Below are 25,942 nucleotides of genomic sequence, written 5' to 3' on the forward strand. Positions count from 1 at the left end.
ATTTGTTAAATAGCAGTACCAAATCTCTTTCCATTGAGTCAATTTCTACTCAGATAGACCCTATTGGACAGAGTCAAACTGCCACATCTTTTTTCCAGGCAGTGGCTGATGGGTTTTAACTGCTGACCTTGAGGTTAACAGTTGAGTGCTTGACCACTGTGCCACCTAGGTTCCTTACATGGCAGTAGATAACTAATATATTTGCTTTTAGAAGTGGTAAGGCTTGGAAGTGTGTGTGTGTGTGTGTGGGGGGGGACACAGATGCTGTGTAAAGAGAATGTGCATATTCATGTGTGTGTGACTGAGTCACCAAACCAGACTGGATCTTTGTGGTAGATGTTCTACATACACTGTTTATAATCACTGCAACAATCTGGCAAGGTAGGTGCTATTCATATATTTCAGATGAAACAGGTTATAGAAATTCAGTTACTTGGTTTAGGATATGTAACTAGAGGGGCACAGAGACAAAAGACACCCTCTTATTCTGAAGTCTTGGCTCTTTCCACTGCAATGGTAGGTCTTAAGAGGCAGGGACTGGGGTAGGTTGAGACTCAGAATTACCTATGGAAAAAGAAAAAAAAAAAAAAAGCTATTTATATCTCTGTTATGCATTGAATCGTGTCTCCCAAGAAGTTATATTGATGCCATAACCCCTGGTAGCTGTGAATATGACTTTATTTGGAAATAGGATCTTTGCAGGTACAATCAGTTAACATGAGTGGAGTCCTAATGCAATATAAGTGATTTTATAAAAAGAGATGAGACACTGTGAGAAGACAGTCATGTGAAGACAGAGGCACAGTTTGGAGTTATGGTGCCACAAGACAAGGAACGCCTGGGGCCACCAGATGCTAGAAGAAGCAAGGATGGATCTTCTTTTGGAGCCTAGAGAGAGAGCATGGCCCTGCTGTTACCTTGATCTCAGACTTCAGCCCTCCAGAACTATGAGAGAGTAAGTTTCTGCTGCTTTAATCCACCCAGTTTGTGGTTCTTTGTTAAGGCAGTCCTAGGATCTTTATACGGTTCTTTCCTGAAAGTCTTGACATTCTTTTTGACCTCTGATCTCTTGATACTCACTGACCTAAGCCATAAAACACAGTGGGGTTGTAAAAGAAGAATATTGAATTTAAGCAAATTCAGACACGTCTTTTGCAGGTTGAGCCTATAATCAGAACATAGTAATTGCATACTTAAGCCAGTTCTTATTCAGACCTTGGTTAAGAGCCTATGTAGAGATTGGTTAGGAGACCATGTGGCAATTTTTTTTTTCCCCCAAATAAATGTTAGGTTGTTTTCACTGAGTTAAAATTAAAACAATAGGATTCAGAGCTCCACTATTTGATGGGCTCAATATATAGTCTGATGATGTATGCTAGACCACATCTATAACTAGGAGTTGGCAAAATAGGTATAGTGAAACAATGAAAGTTGGGAATGGGGTAGATGAGTGGTGAGTGCTACATTCATTTGGTGGTGGGAACCAGACTATGAAATAAGAGAAGGGTGCCACCACAGTGTTGCACTGCAGGAAGATTTTGGCAGCCCCACATGCTTTTTTTTGCAGGCTTCTGTAGCTGAGCAGGGCAGTTGCAGAAATGATTTGATTCTGAGAATAGGATATGGCTCTTTCTTATCAGCTTGTGTGTCAGCTCAGGGTCTCCCCTCTACCATCAGCCCATCAGCTCTTGCAACACCTTCCCTACCCCTAGCCCTTGAGGGAGCCTGGATAGGTCCCTCATTACTCATGAGTTCTTGTGTAGGTCATGCTTCAGTTCCACAGCAATGGGCCCCTCACATATCCATGATGAATATCACAATTAATGGTCAAAGTCCACAGTCTCTCTTGGACATGATGACATGAGTGACTTCTTCAACTCCTTCCTGCTACCTTCTTGTGCTTTTCATAGAGAATTGTCTAGAGCAGCATTGACCAACAAGGTAGCCACTCATCACATGTGTCTATGGAGTACTTGAAATATGGCTTAGTGAGACTGAGAAACTGCATTATTTATTAAATACAATTTTAATTAGTGTAAATAGATATGTGGTGGCTATTGTGTTGGAAAGCACAGTTATAGAAGCTGTTATCATTATATTGTTCTTTTTGTTAATTTATTTTTGGCTAATTTTTATAGAACATTTCCTATGTGTCAGGCATGTTACATGGACTTTCATGTCTATTCATTCAATTTTCACAAAACTTGATGAGGTAGATTATATTACTTACATTTTCCCGAGCAGGAAGCTGAATCTCAGATCAAACAGCCTATCTTAAATCACAAAGGCAAGACCCAGGATTTAAAATGAAATCTAGCTGGCTCCAATGTTTTGCTTCCTGTACAGAGACAGACAAACTAAACCAGTTGTCACCAACTGGATTCCAACTCATATTGACCCCATATGTGTTATAGTAGAACCATAATCTGTAGGGTTTTCCATAGCTCATTTTTCAGAAGTAGATAGTCAGATCTTTCTTCTGAGGTCCTGCTGGATGAATTCAAACTCCTGTACAAAAGAGTAAAACTTAATCAGCAGGAGTGGAGGGTGAGTGAAAAATGAACACAAGACAATTAAAATATAACCCTTGTTACAATGGGTTCATTCATTTTATTGCTTGTTGTAAACACTTTGGCCACAGTAAATACATTAGTTTTTAAATAACCACAATCCAAAGCTTCTATATCATATACTATTTCCCTCCAAGAAACATCATCCATGAAATCAATCATTGAATTCCAAAAATCTATACTGATAATGTGCACATTCATGTTACTGTGAAATTAAATACACATAGTCAAAATATCCATCTATTGTAGATCTATGGATTTGTGACATACCTTAAGGGAGGCCATAAACAATTCAGAGAGTGATAGAGTGGATTGAAATGCCTCCTACATGTATAATGTTTACAGAATATAAGAGGTACACAATAAACGTTTATTGATGGCAAAGATGATGAGAATTAAATTCTACTGGTCCTTTCTTCTTCATTTTTCTTAAGGATTATACAGTGCATTTGTAACCAACATTCTGAAATTCACGGGGACCGTGGTGCTTTAAATTATACAGCTGCAACGTAACTGTGTCTGAGCATACATGCAGAAGAGAAATAAATTTAAAGCATATGTTCTGTTAGAATTGTGCTAAAATCTTCATATGTCAGGGAGCCCTCCACTAGAATACACTGAAACCCTTAAATGATTTGTGTCTTGGTAATTAATAAACTTATCAGTGCCTAGAAATCAAGCAAGTCATTCAAAACAAATTTAACCTTCAGACCTCACTGGCAGTTAGACTGCAATTCAATCACATCAATGTATTTTAAGTGTAGGGAATTGAAAATAAAATGTTACTTATATCAGCTACTAAATTTCTAACTACAAATATGGGAACTATAATTTATACCTGAAGACATTTCTTTTGATTTAATCTGCAAAATTCTTCACATCACTTGGGGAGTTTCATTGAATTATGGTGATGATATTGATGAAAACGTTTTAGATTTAGTTGTGAAATTACACAAAAATCCCATTATCTATTTCCAACATTTGCTCAACATAAACATATTAAATACATAAAAATACCCAAATAAAAGTATAAATTTTAAGGTCACTTACAGCAAAATATGGCACATAAGAATTATTTATTAAAGCTTTTATACCCAAACATAGGCACTTCATAAAAGTTGCATTTTGATCAAAAGTAAATTTCTGATGTCAGTATCTTAACCTTGCCATTAACTGTATAACTTTTCCAAGGGGCTATTTATTGTTGTTGTTGTTATGTGCCGTCGAGTTGGACCCGACTTATAGCGACCCCCCCTTGGGTTTCTGAGGCATTATCACTACGGAAGTATATTGCCCCATCTTCCTTCCCAGGAGTGGCTGATGGGTTTAAACCATCAGCCTTCTGGTTAGCAGTCAACTGCCTTAGGCAATATGCCACCAGAGCTCCTTCCAAAGGACTAGATTATCAAAATTTTTCAAGAGAGGAAGAAAAATGTGTGTAAATTACATTTGGATGGGATTCCACAGAAGGGGTTACCAACTTATTTTTTCCCTTTTATTTTTTACTATCATTACTTTTTTTCCCCCCAATAAGCCTATATATATATATATATATATATATATATATATATATATATATATATTCAGACAAATTATGAGATTTTATTCCATAATGTAAAATCCAGTGGCACTATCTGATTTGTCAATTTTTTTTTTTTTTTTTGCTTTGAAAGAGAAGTATTTGTTGCCTGTGGGACTTGATGATTTTTCCCCCTATATTTGGAATAACCTTTGTCATAGTTCTCTAAATAAAACTAGATGATTTTTAGATGACACTAGATAACATTGACACGTTCTTGGCTTTAAGCAGCTAGTAAGTCCTTTTGATCCTATTTTAACTACCCAATTAAATGGATAAGATTCAACTATACCTGTGTTTTCAGTCTTCACATCACTTGGGGAGTTTCATTGAATTATGGTGATGATATCGCAAAGATATTTACCCCATACCTACCTAAAACATAAACAGAATTTTTGGGCTCCAAAGAATCCATCTACCATTTGATTTATGTGTCCCTTCTAGAGCATTTCCCTACCAGATAGTCAGAAAGGTTCTATTTGAAAATTTTTGGTAACAAGGAGCTTCACAAAGTAATCCAGTACATAAGAAAGATCCAATTGTTAAAATGCCCTTTCTTATACTGTAACTTCCATCCAGTGTTTCAAACAGTGCATGGCAAATAGTAGGCTCTCAAGCACTCAATATGCATTTATTAATGAATAAAAGATTGGTCATTTCTTGTTCTCACTATTAAAGTTACATAGAAAGAAACTGTTTCTGTAAGCCGAGCCATTTTTCTATCTAATATATGTCTTCTCTTTTCCATATCAATGTCGCTATCTTCATCCATTCCTCAAACAACATGATTTTCAGATGTTTTGGCAATCTCATACTCTTTTCTGAATACACTTAAATCGATCAGTAAGTTTCCTAAAAGTTGGTACCCATAGACCAAAGCATAATACTCCAGATGGGGTCAGCTCTGAGCAGAGTTATGTTAGCTGCTGTCCAGTCAGCTCCAATTCATGGCAACCTTATATATAACAGAATGAAATGTTGCCTGATTCTGAGCCATCTTCATGATCATTGATATGTTTGAGTTCATTGGATTCAAAGACTCAAACTGAGCAGGATAGAAAATCTTTATCTGTTAGCCTGGATCTTCTACCTGAAATATTGTTTGACCCCCCAAAATCATTCCTTAGAGCAATTCTTTCTTCTCTGTTTCTAAGTAGAGGAATTTTTGTTTTGGGCAAGATCCCAATGAGTGTGTATTCTGCTCTGGAAGTAGTATTATTTCCTTGAATTTCCAGGATAAGGAGGAGGCGGTGACCGCTCTGCTGAAGGCTGTGGTGTTGGGGAGTATGGTGGAGGCAAGTCTGCAGAGTATTCCAGCTCATGGTCATAGCTATAGGGTGGTGGTGCTACTGAAAAAGAAAAGGACAGTATCATTAGTCATGTTACAAGTATCTGAGTGTCTACTCTCTTAAGCTACTGGACTAAGTTCTTTGCAAGGGATAGGATTTCAACCCTCAAAACAAGCTTGGTTTTATCAGCTTAATGATGTGTATGTATGAAAGGGTTAGTGCTATAAAATGTGCAATGACCAAAATGTTTAGAATTGGTGGCTTAGGGAAAGTTTCATAGCAATATGATGCTGAAGAGGCAGATAGAGATGGGGCAATTCGAGCTTGAGAGAAAGCTCAGAAGGAGGAGAGCACTTTTGTTCAAGTAAAATATACCTGAAGAGGAGAAATGAGAAAAGACATGGAGGAGTCTGGTTGTATCATCATCATGGTGGTCTCTGATGGTCACATAGGATTCTGTGATGCAGTTACCAGAGATTTGAATATGACAGTGACAAGACTGTATTTGTGCTTAGGGAATAGACTCTCAGCACTATGGACTGAAATGCACTGAAGGGGAAATGATGTGATAGCATTTATGAGGGATTATAAGGCCATCAGTTGGGGCCTTGGTGGTTAAGTGCTAGAATTCTTGCCTTTCAAATGGGAGACTGGGTTCTATTCCTGGCCAATGCACCTCATGTCCAGTCACCACTTATCTATCAGTGGGAGTTTGTGTGTTGCTCTGATGCAGATAAAAATGATGTTTGCTCCTGAATCCCTTGTGCTTGCCTCTTTTGACTGGGAGCTCAGTGCTTTGGGCCTCTGATTGCTCTGCCTGTACTCAGAGTATGTGAGGGAGAGCTGAATTGGGTAATCCCAACAGAGAGGAAGATGAAGCCCCAGCTTTGGCTCTCTCTCAGCTCTGCTTTGGTGAGTGAAAGCTTCAGAATGGTCACAGCCTTGAAAACCTTATGGAGAAATTCTGCTCTGCAAACCAGTCAGAATTGACTCAATGACAACTAGATGGATCTTAGGCTTTGCAAGTCTCCAGCTACTGAGCAGGCTCACAACAGAGGATATAATAACCCTGTAAAGAAAACACCAACAATGTATACCAGCTTCTCCACTGCTCCTTCAGAAAGCCTCCATGGCCCTGGAAAGTCAGGCTACTGCAAGCTCTGTTTTCTATAATATAGTGGAACAACTCCTGCGGAGTCTTAATGCACATGCTTTCTACATTACACCAACTCCTTTGTTTCATTATGCCTAGGAGTACTGAGACAAAGAGATTTATAATAAACATCATCCAATCCAAGAAATACAACGCTGCAGGCTCCATGTAAAATAGGAAGTTCCAGCTGGGTACCCATTCAACTGCTTCTTACAAGCATGTGGTTCTTCATTGCTTTTATGTTGAAGCATTTCTCTGCCTCCCACTTGTGAAGCATATACCAACTGAGTGGACATCATTCTCTGTCATAAAGCCATGGTGTGTATTTATGCGTCGGTAACAAAGCATTTATATTTTGCCATCTGCATAAAAACTGCTGGAGCATATTTCAGTGAGAATCCCTATAGTTTATACAGCTGCATGTTGAACAGGAAAATCTAAGATAAGAAACAGTGCTCTTTCGTTCATGTTGTTGTTGTTATATGCCGTAGAGTTGGATCCGACTCATAGAGATCCCTCCTTGGGTTTCCAAGGCAGTATCACTACAGAAGTAGATTGTCCCATCTTCCTCTTTCGTTCATATAACTTTTTTGGATAAAGTGATAATATAATTCTGAGGAGTTATATTTTGAAGACAATTCATTATGAAATAAGCATGGAGCATCTTTAATAATATTATCCACTGGTAGACATTTTGAAATAATACTTATAACTGTGGAAGGCACTATCTTTTTTTTTTTCTTTCTTTGCAGATACTAGGGTTTCACTAAAAAGCAAACAAAACAAATAACTCCTTGAGGTATCAATTTTAAAATGCCTGAATAACTCCTAACCCTGGTGCTCTGGTAGCACTGTGCCTAAGGCATCTGAGTGCTAACCAGAAGGCTGGTGGTTCAAACCCACAAGCAACACTGCAGAAGGAAGACTGGGTAATCTACTTCCTTAAAGATTTACTGCCTTGGAAACCCAATGGGCGTCATTATGAGTTGAAATCAACTTGGTGGCAATGAGTTTGCTTTTTTTTTTTTGAATAACCCTAACAGGATCTGTTTATTTTCACATATCAAATTGTCTTTAAAAATGTATAGATGAAGTGGAGCTATGGTGCTTTTGAAATTCTTCAATAACGGAAAGAATTTTTTTGAGTTAATAAATACCTATTTATTGTCAATATCTAATTATTAAATGCATCCTTGAGTGTTGCAAACAGTGAAGTGCTCAGTTGCTGACTGTAGTAATTAAGGTTGTGTGTAACTTGGCTGGGCCTAGTTGAGTGGCTGGGCAGCAGGTGGTAGTTATTCCCCATGATGAGACTGGCAATCAACTCCATGGTGGAATCTACCACAAGCAGCTGAGTAGCTGCTTTAGGGATGTGGTCTGCTTCCTATATAAGAAGCAGCTCTGGGAACGGTCTCTAGTTTATGGCACCCTTGAATCCTGTATGTAGCCAAGTTGTTGTTCAGCAGCCTGCCATGCTTTGCTGATCTGGAACTGTCAATGGACTTGAATTAGTGACCTGCAGTGTTGTTTGGTAACATTGGGACTGTGCCTTTTTACTTGTTGACCTTGGGCTTGTCAGCCTCAGCAGCCAACAGTTGTCTGAGTGAAGAAAAGCCTCCAGCTTCAGTGGGCTGGGAGCAGGAGACAAAGCTGAAGCCTTTGGTCAAGGAGCTTTCACCCACCCCCTATAGCCTGGCACTTTGAACTTGGACTTAAAGCCTCCAAACTGTAAAAGAATAAACTCTTATTTGTTAAAACCATTTAATTTGTGGTATATTCTTGTCAGAGCAGCACTAGGTAACCAGAACACTAACCAAAATGTTGAGGATTCGAGAACACCCAGAGATATATTGGAAGAAAGTCCTGGCAATCAATTTTTGTTAAATCAGCCATTGAAAACCTGTGGAGCACAGCTCTATTCTGACATGGGTTGCCATTTGTCAGAATCAATTCCATGGCAACTTTTTTTTTATAACTAATATTAAAAAGATTGTTTTTTGTTATTTTTATAATTATTAAATTAGCAAAATTTTAATGTCAATGTACCTATATACTTTGCTAGCACCATTGTAAGGTGAAATAGTTCTTTTTGAAAATAATTTCATAATGTGTTCTAAAGCACTAAAATGCACAGGTTACTTGAGCCAGTTAGTCAATTTCATAGCACAATATGAAATTCAGAGAAGCAATTTTTTGTCTTCAGTCCACTCAGGCTAATATTGCCAAAGTGAATGTGGGGGAAGGTGCCCAGTGTTACAGAAACTATGCAAATTTTTGAAAATTTAGAAACAGAGGAAAATTACTATATCATATATAGTATGTTTATCTATTAATATGACATTAATACATTCAAACAACATAGGAATAAATATATTAAAATGATGAATTAATATCATCATTGTATACTTTATATACTCTTTAGTCATTTTCCATTTGTGTCTGTGTGTTTATATCTTTGTAGTCACATAAAGCTATATATACTTTTCACTTTATTTAATAACACAAGTCTTTTCTAAGCTGCTACATATTCTTTATGAACTTTATTATTAATGGCTGCATACTTTTCTACTGACCATTCACTTATTTTGAGATAAATTCTAATGTTTTAAAATATTATAAATAAATAATGATGTGATAAATATCTTCTTACACATAGACTTTTATTTTTTTGAATGATTATTCTAGAAATTGACTAACTGGCTCAAGTAACCTGTGCATTTTAGTGCTTTAGAACACATTATGAAATTATTTTCAAAAATAACTATTTCGCCTTACAATGGTGCTAGCAAAGTATATAGGTACATTGACATTTGCTAATTTAATAATTATAAAAATAACAAAAAACAAAAAACCAACTCACTGCCATTGAGTTGATTCAACTCATAGCCATCCCTCCTTGGATTTCTGAAGTGATATCTCTATGGAAGTAGAATGTCCAATTTTCCTTCCGAAATATAAAAATACAGTTCATTATTTTTAATTTCTTTCATTAATTGCTGGTTCTTCAGTTTTCCATATCTTATCTACTATTTATAATTCATGTTGAATAACTTTTTTGTGGTTCTTCACTGATAGTTTATAAACTGGAGTCTTCATGAGAATGAAGATAAAATTAAGGTAAGGTATAATTAAGGATATTTATTAAATAACTTTTCTTTTAATACAAAGTCTTTATAAAGATTGCTTATCTTACTATTTTTACCAAACTTACAATAACAAAATATATCACTCTTCATCTTTTTCTTCTACTCCTTGTTTCCAAGCTTTAAAATTTGGCTTCTTTTTCAGATAGCTTATTCATATCCAACTTATTTCTCACTTTTCCATTTAAACTTAGATATTTATTGCTTCTTTACCTAAGTTAGTTTATTTGGTATATTTTTGCACTAACATCTATTTTTTTTCCTAAATTTTTAATTTTGGTTAAGTCAAATTGCCTAAATGCCTGTAGTTATAGATTGGATTGTGGCCCTGCAAAATATGTGTTGAAGTCCTGGCCCTGTTCCTGTGATCCTGTTTGTAAATAGAGTTTTCTTTTTTTTATGTTCATGAAGTCATCCCGGAGTAGAGTGGATCCTAAATCTAATTACTTTTTTAATTATAAAAAGAACAGAATAGACACAGAGACACACAGGGGAGAGAGGCCAAGGAATGCCAAGGAATTCATGGGGCTACTGACAAGGAAGGACCCTGATTTAGAACCACTGCTCTCATTTGGACTTCTAACCAAGACTGCGAGACAATGAATTCCTGTTCTTTAAATTTGTGGTGTTTTTTTCTTATGACAGCACTAGGCATCTAAGATACCTTTTAATAATCCTCACCTGTCCCATTGTTTTGTGATCCTTCCGTACCTCTGGAATATATAAAATTCAAATTTACCTGTTCTGTTTCAATAACTTCGGTATCTCTCTCTTTTTTTTTTTTTTTAATTTTTTTATGCATCAGGTAGAACTGATGAGCCTCAAGATTTACTTTTTAAGATAATCTCTAAAATTATTGTTTATTTATTCTTTTAGACAAAATTTAGGACAAATGTGTTCTAAAAAAATAGTGGGAATTACAGTGATTTTGAAATAAAACTATACATTGATTTGGAAAATATTGAAATGGTTGCAGTATTTCTTTCAATATATTTTCATCTTGAATTTCTCTCTACAAAACTGTATATATGTACATATTCACATAATTAATGGGTTAAGATATATATGACTTGAATCTCAGAACCACTCCTTAGGTTTTGTATAATCTAGGTAAATTTCTAAATCTATCTGAGCTTAATTTTTTACACCAGTTGTTGTTGTTGTTGTTGGGTGTCATTGAGTCACCTCTGGCTCATAGCAATGCCATGCACAGCAGAACACTGCCCGGTGCCGCACCAGCTCCACAATCCCTGCTATGCTTGAGCCCATCATTGCAGCCACCGTGTCAATCCACCTTGTTGAAGGCCTTCCCCTCTTTTGTCAACCCTCCACCCTACCAAGAATGACATCCTTCTCCAAGGAATGGTCCCTTCTGACAACATGACCAAAGTAGGTAAGACAAAGTCTGGCTGTTCCCACTTCCAAGGAACATTCCAGCTGCATTTCCTCCAGGGCAGATTTGTTAGTTCTTTCAGCAGTCCATGATACTTTCAGCATTCTTTGCCAGCACCACATTTCAAAAGCATCAATTCTTCTTTGATCTTTTTTATTAACTATGTGAATATGTATATATATATATATATATATATATATATATATATATACACACACACATACAACACACACACACACATATACATGCATATATATACATAAATATGTATATACATGGATACACATACATACATACATACATATACATACACACATATACATATATACATATACATACATACATATATATATACATACACACACACACACACATATATATATATATAGTTTTGTAGACAGAAATTCAAGAAGAAAATATATTGAAGAAATACATACTGCAACTTGATGGCAGTGGGTTTTTTGGTTGGTCTTCTCAGCCTCTTTAATTTTCTCTTCATAAAAAAAATATAACATCCGCAAAGAATGATATATAGGATCTGCAAATTGAAATTTTCACCAGTAGGAATAGAAAATTAATTCCAACTTCATGAGGTTGTTGAAAGTTTTAGTTTTAGAGCATCCAATATAATTTTAAGCACTGTATAGGTTCTGAAATCAGTATTACCAAAAGCCAAAACCAAACTCACTGCTGTCAAGCCAGATTTGACTCATAGCGACCCCTCCTTGGGTTTCTGAGGTGGTATCACTATGGAAGTAGATTGCCCAATCTTCCTTCTGAGGAGTGGCTGGTGAATTTGAACTGCCAGCCTTCTGGTTAGCAGTCAAGTACCTTAGGTGCTACACCACCAGAATTCTCCTAGAATCAATAGTAGTTTCCTTAGTATTTTTCTTAATAAATTATTACAAAATATTTGTGTATTTTGTTGTTACTATGTTTAGGTATTTCATTGTATGCTATATATACTAATATAATGTTGTTAGTTGCTGTCAAGTTGGCTCTGACTCATGGTGACCTTATGTTTAACTGCATGAAACACTGCCTGGTCCTGTTCCATCTTCATGATCATTGATATATTTGAATCCATTTTTGTGGCTTCTATTAATATAATACCTATCACTTATTAAGTGCTTGATATGTTCTAAAGAATATGCTAGGAACTTTTAAATTTCATTTCTCATCCTTACCCAAGCCCTGAAGTGTAGATTATTGCATATTATATATGACTGTCACTTATTTCAATCTATTTTTATTTTTACAATTTAGTATTTTATGTTACTGAATTTTGTCATCTGTTGGTATTCTTAAGGAGCTCTGGTGGCATAATGGGTAAGGCATTTATTTGTCTGTTAACCCAAAGGTTGGTGGCTCAAGCCCACCAGATGCTCCATGAGTGGAAGATGAGGCAATCTACTTCTATAAAGATTTACATCCTTGGAAACCCAATGAGTGTCACTATGAGTCAGAATAACCTTGATGGCAGTGGGGTTTTTGGTTGGTCTTCTCAGTCTCTTTAATTTTCTCTTCATAAAAATATATAACATCTGCAAATAATGATATATAAGATCTGCAAATTGAAATAATCTACACAACTTACTGTCTACATTAACATAATTTTTATTGACTTCATCAACTGACTTCATCAACATAACTATTTTAGGAAAATCTGGCTCAGAAAGATCCATTCCAGGAAGTCTTTATTGTTCATTCCAAGGAACTTGTGAAAGACTCATCAACTCTTCAACAGAAAGCATCAAATGACAGTTTTTAAATGCAATACTCTTTGAAGCCCTGCTTCAAAATCTCATTTTTTGGGGACCTACTAATTGCAAACTTTTAGAAGGATAACATAGGACTGGCCAGTGTTATGTGCTATTACACATAGGGTCACTATGAGTCAAAACTGACTCATCAGCACCTAACAACAACAACAACAAAATAAGAAATATTAAGAATGCTCATGCTATGAAGCTAGCATAAGTTTGGTCTCATAATCTGATAAGTATATCATAAAAAAGAAATAACTCAAAATCATTCAATAATAGATATGAAAATCCCAATATATCAACACATATATAATATTCAGAGATTAAGGGAGGTTTTTTTCTGTAATGCAGAATAATAGAAGGTATTAATTAGGTCAAAAGAAAATATGTACTCAGATGCTGAAAATTAATTTTTTTAAAATTTAATACCCATTCTTTTCTCTTTTTCCTTTAATATTCTTTTAGTAAACACACACATGAACATAAGTACATACATACACAAAGGAATCCAAGTTTACCCCCTTAATATAACATAGATATCCATTCCAAACAGTCAAAATTAGATTGTATGAGGAAACGCTGGTGAAATTTCAATCATAATGTGGAATAAAATGATGGTGAAAAATTTACAGTATTGAAACACATTTTAAAATTATTTTGAAGTTCTGGGTAATGCAGTAAAAGGAAGAGTAATTAAAAAAATATATGTATATGGCTGGCTTGAGGGGACAGAATATGTCAAATGTTGGCTCCTTAAAATATCACTAAAGGAACTTGTTGATAAGATGAAGGGTAAGTGCTACCTTGACAGAGTCTAAGTAGTATCTCAAGAGTATGGAAGGCAAAGTTGGAATGTTTATGAAGTTCTGAAGTGTTGCTTCAGGCAGGTGTTTCAATACCTGCTTGATTAGGATTGGGTAGATCATCTTCACTTTCAGCAAGCAAGATTATATCATCTGCATATCACAGGCTGTTAATGAGTCGTCCTTCAATCCTGATGCCATGGTCTTCTTCATATAGTCCAACTTCTCAGATTATTTGCTCAAGCATACCGGCTGAATAAGTATGGTGAAAGGATACAACCCTGACACATGCCTTTCCTGATTTTAAACCATGCAGTACTCCTTATTCTGTTTGAATGACTGCCTCTTGGTCTGTGTGCAGGTTCCCCATGATTACAATTAAGTGTACTGTTTCAATTCTTTGCAATGTTATCTTTAATTTGTTATGATACATAATGTCAAATTCCTTTTCATAGTCAATAAAACACAGGTAAACATCTTTCTGGCATTCTTGACTTTCAGTTAAGATCCACCTAACATCAGCAATGATATCTCTCTTTCCATGTCTTCTGAAGCCAGTTTGCATTTCTGGCAGTTCCCTGTCAATATATTGCTGCAAGCGTTTTTGAATTATCTTCAGTATATTTTATTTGTGTGTGATATTAATACCATTGTTTGATAATTTCCACATTCTGTCAGACCATCTTTCTTGGAATGGGCACAAATATGGATCTCTTCCAGTTGGTTGACCCACTAGCTATCTTTCAAATTTCTTGGCATAAACTAGTAAGTGCCTCCAGAGCTGCATTAGTTTAAACTTTTCAGTGGGTATCCCATCAATTCCTAGAGCCTTGTTTTTCCACTAATTTCTTCAGTGAAGTTTGGACTTCTTCCTTCAATACCATTGGTTCTTGATCATATGCTACCTCCTGAAATGGCTGAACATTGACCGATTCTTTTTGGAACAGTGACTCTCTGTATGCCTTCCATCTTCTTTTGATGTTTCCTGTATCTTTCAATATTTTGTCCATAGAATCCTTTGATGTTGCATTTCAAGGCTTGAAGATTTCTTCAGTTCTTTCAACTTGAGAAATGCCAAGCATGTTCTTCTCTTTTGGTTTTCTAATTCCAGGTCTTTGAAAATTTCATTATAATACTTTACTTTGTCTTCTCAAGCTGCCCTTTGACATCTGTTCAGCTCTTTTATTTCATCATTTCTTTCATTCACTTTAGGTGCTCTATGTTTAAAAGCAAGTTTCTTCTGACACCCCTTTTGGTCTTTTCTTCCTTTCTTGTCTTTTTAATGACCTTTTGCTTTATTAATATATGATGTTCTTGATGTCATCCTACAACTCATCTAGTCTTTGGTCATTGGTGTTCAGTGTGTTAAATCTATTCTTCAAATGGTCTCTAAATTCTGGTGGTATATACCCAAGGTCATATTTTGGCTCTTGTGGACTTGTTTTAATTTTCTTCAGCTTCAACTTGAAGTTGCATAAGAGCAATTGATCTGTTCCACAGTCAGCTCCTGGCTTTGTTTTGACTCATAATATTGAGATTCTCCATTGCCTCTTTCCACAGATGTATTTGATTTGATTTCTGTGTATTCCATCTGGTGAGGTCCATGTATATAGTCACCATTTATGTTGTTGAAAAAGATATTTGCAATGAGTAAGACGTTGGTCTTGCAAAATTCTATGTTGCGATCTCCAGTGCCATTTCTATCACCAAGGCCATAATTATTAACTAGCGAGGTTTCTTTGTGTCCAATTTTTGCATTCCAGTCACCAGTAATAATCAATGTGTCTTGATTGCATGTTTGGTCAATTTCAAAATGCAGGATTTGGTAAAAATCTTCAAATTCTTCATCTCTGGCTTTAGTGGTTGGTGTATAAATTTGAAAAATAGTCATATTAACTGGTATTCCTTGTAGGCATATGGATATTATCCTATCACTGACAGTATTGTACTTCAGGATAGATCTTGATACGTTCTTTATGACCATTAATGCAATGCCATTCTTCTTCAATTTGTCATCCCTGGCATAGTAGAATATATGACTGTCTGATTCAAAATGGCCAATATTAGCCCATTTCAGCTCACTAATGCCTAGGATATTGATCTTTATGCATTTCATTTCATTTTTGACAACTTCTACTTTTCCTAGATTCATACTTCTTACATCCCATGTCCTGATAATTAATGAATGTTTGCAGCTGTGTCTTCCCATTTTAAGTCATGTCCAATCAGCAAATGAAGGTACCAACAGCTTTTTTCCATCTATGTCATTAAAGTCAACTCTGCTTTGAGGAGGCAGCTCTTTCCCAGTCATATTTTGAATGCCTTCCAACCTGAGAGGCTCTTCTTCCAGCACTATATCACACAATGTTTCACTGCTGTTCATAAAGTTTTCCAGTATTATATCAGTGCTTTACTACTATTCATAAGGTTTTCAGTGGCCAGTTTTTCAGAAGTGGTTGGCATTGTCCCTCTTCCCAGTCTGCCTTAGTCTGTATGCTCCATTGAAACCTGTACATCATGGATGACCCTGCTGGTATTCAAAATACTGGTGGCATAGCCTCCAGTCTCACAGCAACAAACAAATCACCACATTATGACAAACTGACAGACAAGTGGTGATCTTATTCTTTAGAACAGTTTAAATAACATGAAATCAGATCATTTTTATTGAAAATGTTGGCCCCCTATGAACCATGGATTTAAGATATGTTTTTTTGTACATTGGAAAAATTTTAGTCCCTCTAGTCAAATTCCAACCAATAATTAGCATTCAATACACATTTATTATGTGCTAGGATCTGTGGGAGGCCTTAGTATGCACTGTTATACACTATTCTTACAGTAATCCTAGAACACAGATGCTCTTATTATCTCTGATTTATAGATAAGGACCACCATCCAACATGTTTCACATGCCTCTGTCACTGTTAAAGGGATAAGCTCTTAAAATACCGCACACTGTAGTTCCTTAACTGTGGAAGTCTTTGCACATCAAATCTGATTAATTTTCCTAGCTCACCCTGACCCCTGTTCATTGAGCTCTATGGAACACAAAATGTGTCATCATAAAAGGATTCTGTATCTTCATCCCATTTTTATTCTCTTTACCAAGTTTCTATGACTCAGAATATGAGGAAGTTATCTTCTGATTGTGCCCATTTTCTCAAGAAGTAGGATCTGTGGAGAAATAATGTAAAGAGTGAGAAGGGCTGAGAGGATATTTGAGTTTTGAGAAGAGAGAAGAATGTGAGTTATCTCAGAGTGTGGGAGTGAATTCCCTTCACCTTTCTGTTCTAATTTAAATTCAATTTTCTATGAGAGGATGGCTTCTTCTGCAATACACCCATATCGAGGCTGTTTTATCTCTCCCATGTCCTACAAATCACAAGGCTTGGAGATGCACTGAGTGTTCTCCGCAATTCACTGCCATTTTCCAAACCACTGTCTATTTTCCCTCTATAAAAATCTTAATCTCTTTTGTAGCACATGCCATGGGATTGTACCACTTTCTACTGCTGCTTGTTATTGGTGTCTGAATATTTCATATGGAGCCCAGGATCTTTATGTCCCTCATGACTTTTGTTACCATTCTTGGTGATTTCAGCTTCCATGTCATGCAGTTTCTTAGTCCTTTGCCTTTTTTACCTTCAATGTTCCTTTTCTCCAACCAGCTATCTGTCAGTTTGTTGTACTGTGGTGGCTTATGTATTACTATGATGCTGGGAGCTTTGCCACCAGTATTTCAAATACCAATAGGATCACCCATGGTGGACAGGTTTCAGTGGAGCCTAAAATAAGGTTGTCTAGAAAGAAAGTCCTAGCTATCTACTTCTGAAAATTAACCAATGAAAACCCTATGGATCACAACAGAATACTGCTCAATATAGTGATGAAACATGAGTTCCCTAGATTAGAATATCAGAAAAATGTTTACCTGTGTTTTACTGACTATTCAAAGTCATTTGACTGAATGGATCAAAACAAATTATGGATAATGTTGTGAAAAATGGGAATTCCAGAATACTTATTGTGCTCCTGAGGAAACTGTACAAAGATTAAGAGACAGTTGTTTGACCAGACCAAGGGAATACTGCATGGCTTAAAATCAAGAAAGGCGTATATCAGGGTTTTATTCTTTCACCATACTTATCCAATCTGTTGTTGTTGTTGTTATGTGTCCTTGAGTAGGACCTGACTCATAGTGATCCCTCTTTGGGTTTCTGCGGCAGTATCACTACGGAAGTAGGTTGCCCCATCTTCCTTCCGAGGAGTGGCTGGTGGGTTTGAATCGCCAGCCTTTTGGTTAGCAGTCAAGTGCCTTAGGCACTATGCTACCCGAGCTCCTATATTGATTTGGGTGAAGGGAATGACAATATACCAAAAGTGAGGAACCAGCACAATATTACTAAGGAAAAAGAAGACACACAGTACTATGAGATACACAATAAAGGTAAATACTTTTACACATACAATACTGTATTATCAGTCATAACAAAGATTAGTCTCCAGGTAGACACATAGGTAGACAGATAAAACAATCAGGTATGGTTAGGCAAAAGGCAATATACGCATGACCATATATAAATTTGGCACACACTATTTCTACATATGTATTTATATGCACTATAAGAATGTCCATATATACAACAGAGCCAACAGCAGGCAAAGCCATGATAACTTCTTAGCCACAAACACTTCAAGGGAGTGAGTCACTGGGCCCAATGTCTCAGAACCTTGGTTGCGGAGGACATCAAGCTCAACTGGTATAATATACTATACACACACACACACACACACACACACAAAACAAGACCATTGTTTTATATCCTACTTTGGTTGAGTAGCAACTGGGATCTTAAAACCTTGAGAGGTCAGCTAAGATACAAAAATTGGTCTCTCCTCATCTGGAGCAAAGAGTGAAGAAAATAAAAGACATATGGAAACAATTAGTCCAAGGGACTAGTGGACTATGGGAATCACAGCCTATTTGACCCTGATACCAGAAGAACTAGATGTCCAGCTACCACTGCCAGGCAAATTGGAAATTCTGGGTAGAGTTGGAGAAAAATACGGAACGAAACTCAAAATCATAAAAAAGACCAGGCTTACTGTTCTGATAGAAACTGGAGAAACCCTTCTGTCCAATCTGTATGCTGAAAAAATAATCTGAGAAGCTGGACTATATGAAGAAGAATGAGGCATCAGGACTGAAGGAAGACGCATTAACAACCTGCAATATGCAGATGACACAACATTGCTTGCTGAAAGTGAAGAAGACCTAAAGCACTTACTGATGAAGACTACAGCCTTCAGAATGGATTACATCTCAATATAAAGAAAACAAAAATTCCCACAACTGGACCAATAAGCAACATCATGATAAATGGAGAAAAGATTGAAGTGGTCAAGTATTTCATTTTACTCATCCACAATCAATGCCCATGGAAGCAGCAGTCAGGAACTCAGGTGTCATATTATATGAGGCAAATCTCCTGCAAAAGACCTCTTTACAGTGTTAAGGAGCAAAGATATCACTGTGAGAACTAATGTGTGTCTAAACCAAGCTGTGGTGTTATTAATCACCTCATATGCCTGTGAAAGCTGGACAATGAATAAGGAAGACCAAATGAAAGTTGATGCCTTTGAAATGTGGTGTTGGCACCGAATACTGAAAATGCTATGGACTGACAGAAGAACAAACAAATCTGTCCTTGAAGAAGTACAGCAGAATGCTCCTTACAAGTGAGAATGGCCAGATTTCATCTCACCTAATTTGGTCATGTTGTCAGAAAGACCAGTCTCTGGAGAAGGATATCATATTTGGTCAGAGAAAAAGGTGACAGCCCTCAACAAGATGGATTGACACTGCTGCAATAATGGGCTCAAGCACAGCAAGGATTGTGAGGCTGGTGCATGATGGGCAGGCAGCATTTCACTCTGTTGTACATAGGATCACTATGAGTCAGAATTGACTTGATAGCACCAAACAACAACAAGAATAGGTTGGAAGGTACTTAAAATACTAAGTGGCCACAGAAATGGACTCTAGCATACTAAAAATCATGAAGATGGCAGAACTGGACAATGCTTTGTTTTGTTTTGCATGAGATTGCCATGAGTTGGAGCAACCTTACAGCAACTAATACAATTATTTTTCTCAGCTTTGTTGTAACCAATTATTTTGATTACCTAGTGTGGCACTGACTAGAATATACCACAAATGGGATGGCTTTAACAAACTGGAGTTTATTCTTACAATTTGGAGGCTTTAAATCCGAGTTCAAAGTGCTGGGCTCTAAAGGCTGGGTGAAAGCCCCTCAACCTTGGGCTTTAGATCTGCCTCTTGTTCCTGGCCCACTGAACTGGAGGCTTTTCTTCACTCAGCTGCTGGCTGACAAACCCAAGGTCAACAAGTAACAATGCACAGTCCTAATATTACCAAACCACAACGCAAGCCATTAATTCAAGTCCATTGAGAGTTCCAAGATTGGCAGAACATGGCGCTACTGAACAATGACTCGGCTACATGCAGAGTTCAAGTGTAACGTAAGTTGGAGACCTTCCTCAAAGTTGCTTCTTATATACTGGGAGCAGCCCACATCCCTAAAGCAGCTACTCAGCTGCTCCAATAGAGTCTACCATGGAGTTAATTACCGATCTCACCATGGGGAATAACTACATCCAGCTGCCCAGCCACTCAACCCAGCCAAGTTGACACATAAACTTAACTACCACAAACAATGGCATTATTTTATAAATCATAATTTGTAAATCTGACCATCACTCTTTATTCTTCTAGAATATCTATTCTACCAAATATTGTACATCACATGGATTTCCAATTTACTGATGACACTTTTTAAAAAATTAAGACTGATGTCACCTCTTTTGTGTTTTCATGACTCTCTTCATTCAGCTTAGATTTATGATCCATCAATAAAATTGCTTTTTTTTTTGCAGCTAGTATCAACTTCCTTAGCCCTTTCTCTCCCTATTGCCTGGCTGAAACCTGATTAAATCCAACACCTTGCCTGCCCTAGATCTGTATGCAAGTGCTGAATATGCTGAAGAAAAATGCATAATCATGCTGACTAAATTCATGTTACAATAAATGGCCATATTCTTAAGTACTGCGGCTGTTGGCATTGGGTGGAAATTAAACATTTCTTTAGTCATTTTATTACCCCACTCTCTGAGATTACTGTTTCATGTTTTTCTCTCTCTCCTTACGTCTCAAATACCTTTTTAACTCTCTGCACTCTCAGCAGATGACATGTTTCTTGTTTCACTGAGAAAATAGACACAATAAGAAGAAAGCATCTTCATATTCTCACCACCAAACCTAAAAGTTACTACATCTGTGCCTATGTACTGCCCTCCCTCTGCTATAAAGCGATCTCTAAGTCCTTCATAGACTAGTCTCTTTACTTGTATATTGGACCCCATTCTTCCACTTATTCAAGGATATTGATTTTCAGTAACTCCTCTATCTTCTGAATCATCAGTTTTCCCTTTTTTACTAGATCTTTCCCATCACTATACTGGCAAAACTTATGTTGCTCAATGGAAAAAAAAAGTTTATTGACTTCGAGCCCACTCAAATTTTCTCCTCCCATTTGTGGTAAAATTCCTTAAAATTCTACACTTTTTAACTCTACTGCATCATATAAAACATTCATAAAGTTTTTTTGCAGCATGAATTTTTGTAAATTTAATTAATATGACATCTAAAAAGGCTTCACCACTTTCAGGAAATCCATAATTTCCTCACATTTGAATTCTCTGATTTTTACTGTTTGACAAAATGTACTGATATAACCTTAACCACACACATTACATGTATTTTGTTTCTCTCCAGGATGACTTGTATCTTTAAGGTGAAGGCATTTTCATAGTCACAGCAGTTGTTGGAGTTGCTCCGGTATGAACTTTTGATGAGTAAAAAAGTTACACATCAAAGTGTTTTTTTTTTTTTTTTTTTAAATATCTGGTAGCATAGTGCCTAAGACACTTGCCTGCTAACCAGAAGGCTGGCGCTTCAAACCCACCAGCCACTCCTCGGAAGGAAGGTTGGGCAATCCTACTTCTGTAGTGATACTGCCTTGGAAACCCAAGGAGGGGTCACTATGAGTCAAGGCCGACTCGACGGCACATAACAACAACAACAACGACAACCCAGTACAAATGTATGGGTTCTCTTCAGTATGAGTAAGAGTTTTGTGGTGTCTAATGAGATATGAAAAATACAACAACAACAATGAGATATGATGAGTCATGAAGGCCTTCTCACATTCAGTACATATACTAGTAAGATTGCCCTTGTTTGTGAACTCAGTGATGCAAATATTGATTTCTAAGCAAAGTATTTCCGAAAGCATTTGAAGACTACTATAAATCCAAACAAACCAAACTCACTGCCATCAAGTCATTTCTGACTCATAGCAACCCCTCCTTGGGTTTCCGAGTGGGTATCTCTATGGAAGTAGATTGCCCAATCTTCTTTCTGAGGAGTGGCTGGTGGATTTGAACCACCAGCCTTCTGGTTAGCAGTCAAATCCCATAGGCACTATGCCACCAGAGCTAAAGACTACTATAAGCTTGCTATTTTTTAGAATTCCTCCATTTGGGCTTTTCAGAAATTTTTTCACACTAAGTTCAGGCTGTGAACTCCTAACTGGAATACTACATACATGACCTTGTGTCATTCTAGACTAATGCACCCAAAGGAGCATGATGTTCTTCTGTCCCTCTTTGGTGCTATTAATTTTGATCATCTGGGCAAGATGTTGTTCTTCACTGTGTAGGAAATAATTACCCCTTTGTAACAAACAAGAAATCTGTGGTGACATACTTAGAGACCATAAAAATATCTTGCACCTCAGAAAACTCCCTCCCCCAACCAGATTTAGCATCTATTGATGATTCTTTCAATCCACTGTGGTTGTTGTGAGGTGCCATCAAGACAGCTATGCCTCATAGTGACCCCATGTACAAAAGAATGAAACACTGCTTGGTCTTATGCCATCCTCACAGTCTTTGCCATGCTTGAGTCCATTGTGGCAGTCATTGTATCATTCCATCTTGTTGAGGGTCTCACCCTTTTTCCTGACCCTCTACCAAGCATGATATCCTTCTGAAGGGACCAGTTTCTTCTGAAAACATGACCAAAGTAGGTGAGATGAAATCTCACCATTCTTACTTCTAAGGAGAATTCCAGCTGCACTACTTCTAAAACAGATCTTTCATGGTATTTTTGGTATTTTCAGTTTTCTTTGCCAACACCACAATTCAAAGGCATCACCTCTTCCTTGGTCTTCCTTATTCATTGTGCAGCTTTCACAAGCATATGAAGCTATTGAAAATACTGTAGCTGGGTCAGGGGCACCTTAGTTTTCAAAGGACATCTTTGCTTTTTGGCACATTAAAGAGGTCTTTTGCAACCAATTTGCCCAGTGCAATACATCCTCTGATTTCTTGACTGTTGTTTCCATAGGTATTGATTGTGGATCCAGGCAAAATGAAATCACTGACAACTTCAGTATTTTCTCTATTTGTCATGATGTTATTTATTGGTCAAGTTGTGAGGATTTTTGTTTTCTTTATGTTGAAGTTTAATTCATATAGAAGACTGTAGTCTTTGATCTTTATCAGTAAGGGCTTCAAGCCATCTTCACTTTCAGCAAGCAAGGTTGTATCATCTGCATATCACAGGTTGTAGATGAATCTTCTTTCAATCCTGATGCCACATTCTTCTTCATATAGTCCAGATTCTCAGAGTATCTGCTCAGCATTCAAAAGAAACCAAACTCACTGCCATCGAGTCATATCTGACTCATAGCAACCCATCCTTGGGTTTGTGGGTGTGGTATCACTATGGAAGTAGATTGTGAAATCTTCCTTCTGAGAAGTGGCTAGTGGGTTTGAACCTCCAGCCTTCTGGCTAGAAGTCAAATAAATGTTTTAGGCACTATGCCACCAGAACTCCCTCCATTCACTTTCCAAAACCAAACCAAACTCACTGCCATCAAGTTGGTTCTGACTCATAGCGACCCCTCCTTGGGTTTCTGAGGCAGTATGTCTATGGAAGGAGCTCTGTAGCATAGTGGCTAAGGCACTTGACTGCTAACCAGAAGGCTGGTGGGTTTGAACCACCAGCCTTCTGGTTAGTAGTCAAGTGCCTTAGCCACTATGCTACCAGAGCTCCCATTCACTTTAGCTACCCTATATTCAAGAGCAAGGTTCTTCTAACATCTGTTTTGGACTTTTCTTCCTTTATTGTCTTTTTAATGGGCTTTTATTTTCTTCATGTATGATGTTTTTGATGTCATCTCACAACTTGTCTGGTCTTTGATCTTTGATGTTTAATGTGTCAAATCCATACTTCTAAATTAAGATGGATATAATCAAGGTTTTTTTTTTTTTTTTTTCCTTGTGAACTTTTGGTGGCTTAGTGCCTAAGGCATTTGCCTGCTAACCAGAAGGCTGGTGGTTCAAACCCACCAGCCACTCCTAGGAAGGAAGGTTGGGCAATCTACTTCTGTAGCAATATTGCCTGGGAACCCAAGGAGGGGTTGCTATGAGTTGGATTCTACTTGATGGCAGTGAGTTGCATTTGTTTTTGCATTATTTAAACTTGCATATGAGGAATTGATGGTCTGTTCCACAGTCAACACCTGGCCTTGTTCTGACTGACATCATTGAGCTTCTCCATTGCTTCTTTCCACAGATTATTTGATTTAATTTATGTGTATTTTACCATTTATGCTGTTAAGAAAAGACACTTGCAATGAGTAAGTCATTGGTTTTGTAAAATTTCATCATGTGACCTCTGGTGTTATTTCTTTTACCAAGGCCATATTTTCCAACTACCAATGCTGCTTCTTTGTTTCCAACTTTTGCATTCCAATCACCAATGATAATCAACACATCTTGATTTCATGGTTGGTCAATTCCATACTGCAGAAGTTGGTAAAAATCTTCATTTTTTTCCATCTTTGCCTTTAGTGGTTGGTGCATAACTTTAAATGATAGTAGTATTAACTGATCTTCCTTATAGGTATATGGGTATTATTCTATCACTGACAGCACTATGTGTGAGGATAGATCTTGAAATTTTCTTTGTACCACGAATGCAATGCCATTCCTCCTGAATTTGTCATTCACAGCATAGTAGACCATGCAATTGTCTGATTCAAAATTGCCGATACCAGTCCATTTCAGCTCACTAATGCCTGAGATATCAATCTTTATGCATTTCATTTCTTTTTTGGCAACTTCCAACTTTCTTAGATTAATATTTTGTACATTCCATGTTCTGATTACTAATGAATTTTTGCAGCTCTTTTGGCTTATTTTGAGTTGTGTTCCATTAGGACATGAAGGTACCAAAAGCTTTGCTCAATCCATGTCATTAAGGTCAACTCTACTTTGAGGAGGCAGGTCTTCTCCAGTGGCATTCTGAGTGCTTTCCAACCTAAGGGGCTCATCTTCCAGGACTATATCAGAATATTTTATTGTTATTTATAAAGTTTTCTAGTAATATATCAGACAATGTTTCACTGTTATTCATAAGGTTTTCAGTGATCAATTTTTTTCAGATGTAGATGGCCCCATCCTTCTTCATGGTCTATCTTGGTCTACAACCTTTCTACCATGGATGACCCTAATGGTATTTGAAATACTGGTGGCATGGCTCCAGCATCACCACAACACACTAGCTACCACAATATGACAAACTGACAGACAAGAGATGAGTTAATCCACTACTCCTTTACATATTACTAGATGTCATTATTCTATAAAGAAGGATCATTCCCTTCTCTATTTTTCATCTATCTATCTATCTATCATCTATGTACATATCTATATTACCAGGAGACTCATAATGTACTTTAAATTTCATTTCTTTTTTTTTTACGGCCTGTACATAACAACATTGCAACATCTGCTCTGATATGAAAACACAAGAATTGATTGATTCAAATTATCTTATGTACCTCTGACTGCTGGTGGAGGAAGACGTGCTGCTGAAAGAGACACGTGCTGCTGGGAAAGAGACGCGAGAGACACGCATTGCTGAGTGAGACACTGAGGGACCAACACTGCTGGGAAAGAGACTTTGGCACAGGGGGCAGTTTAAGCATAGGTACTGAAACAAGGCGGGCTTGTGCTTACTCACTGATCTGCACTGAACACGTTCCCTTGTTACCCTACCGAGAGGGACCAGGTCTTCGGGAGCAAGGTAAG

At 37.1% G+C, this 25,942-nt stretch overlaps 1 protein-coding gene across 1 annotated transcript in view; it reads right to left on the minus strand.

Moving 5' to 3' along the window:
• Positions 1–5,364: 5,364 nt before the first annotated feature.
• CYYR1 (cysteine and tyrosine rich 1) overlaps positions 5,365–25,942 on the minus strand; it is a 192,002-nt gene continuing 171,424 nt past the window's right edge. Inside the window, exon 4 of the mRNA XM_042781338.1 lies at positions 5,365–5,498. Within this exon, the coding sequence (XP_042637272.1) occupies positions 5,365–5,498 (134 nt within the window). The remainder of the gene's footprint in view (positions 5,499–25,942) is intronic.

Source organism: Orycteropus afer, unplaced genomic scaffold (assembly GCF_000298275.1).
Source record: "Orycteropus afer afer isolate SDZICR_OR568_19922 unplaced genomic scaffold, OryAfe1.0 scaffold00108, whole genome shotgun sequence".
Classification (NCBI taxonomy): Eukaryota; Metazoa; Chordata; class Mammalia; order Tubulidentata; family Orycteropodidae; genus Orycteropus; species Orycteropus afer.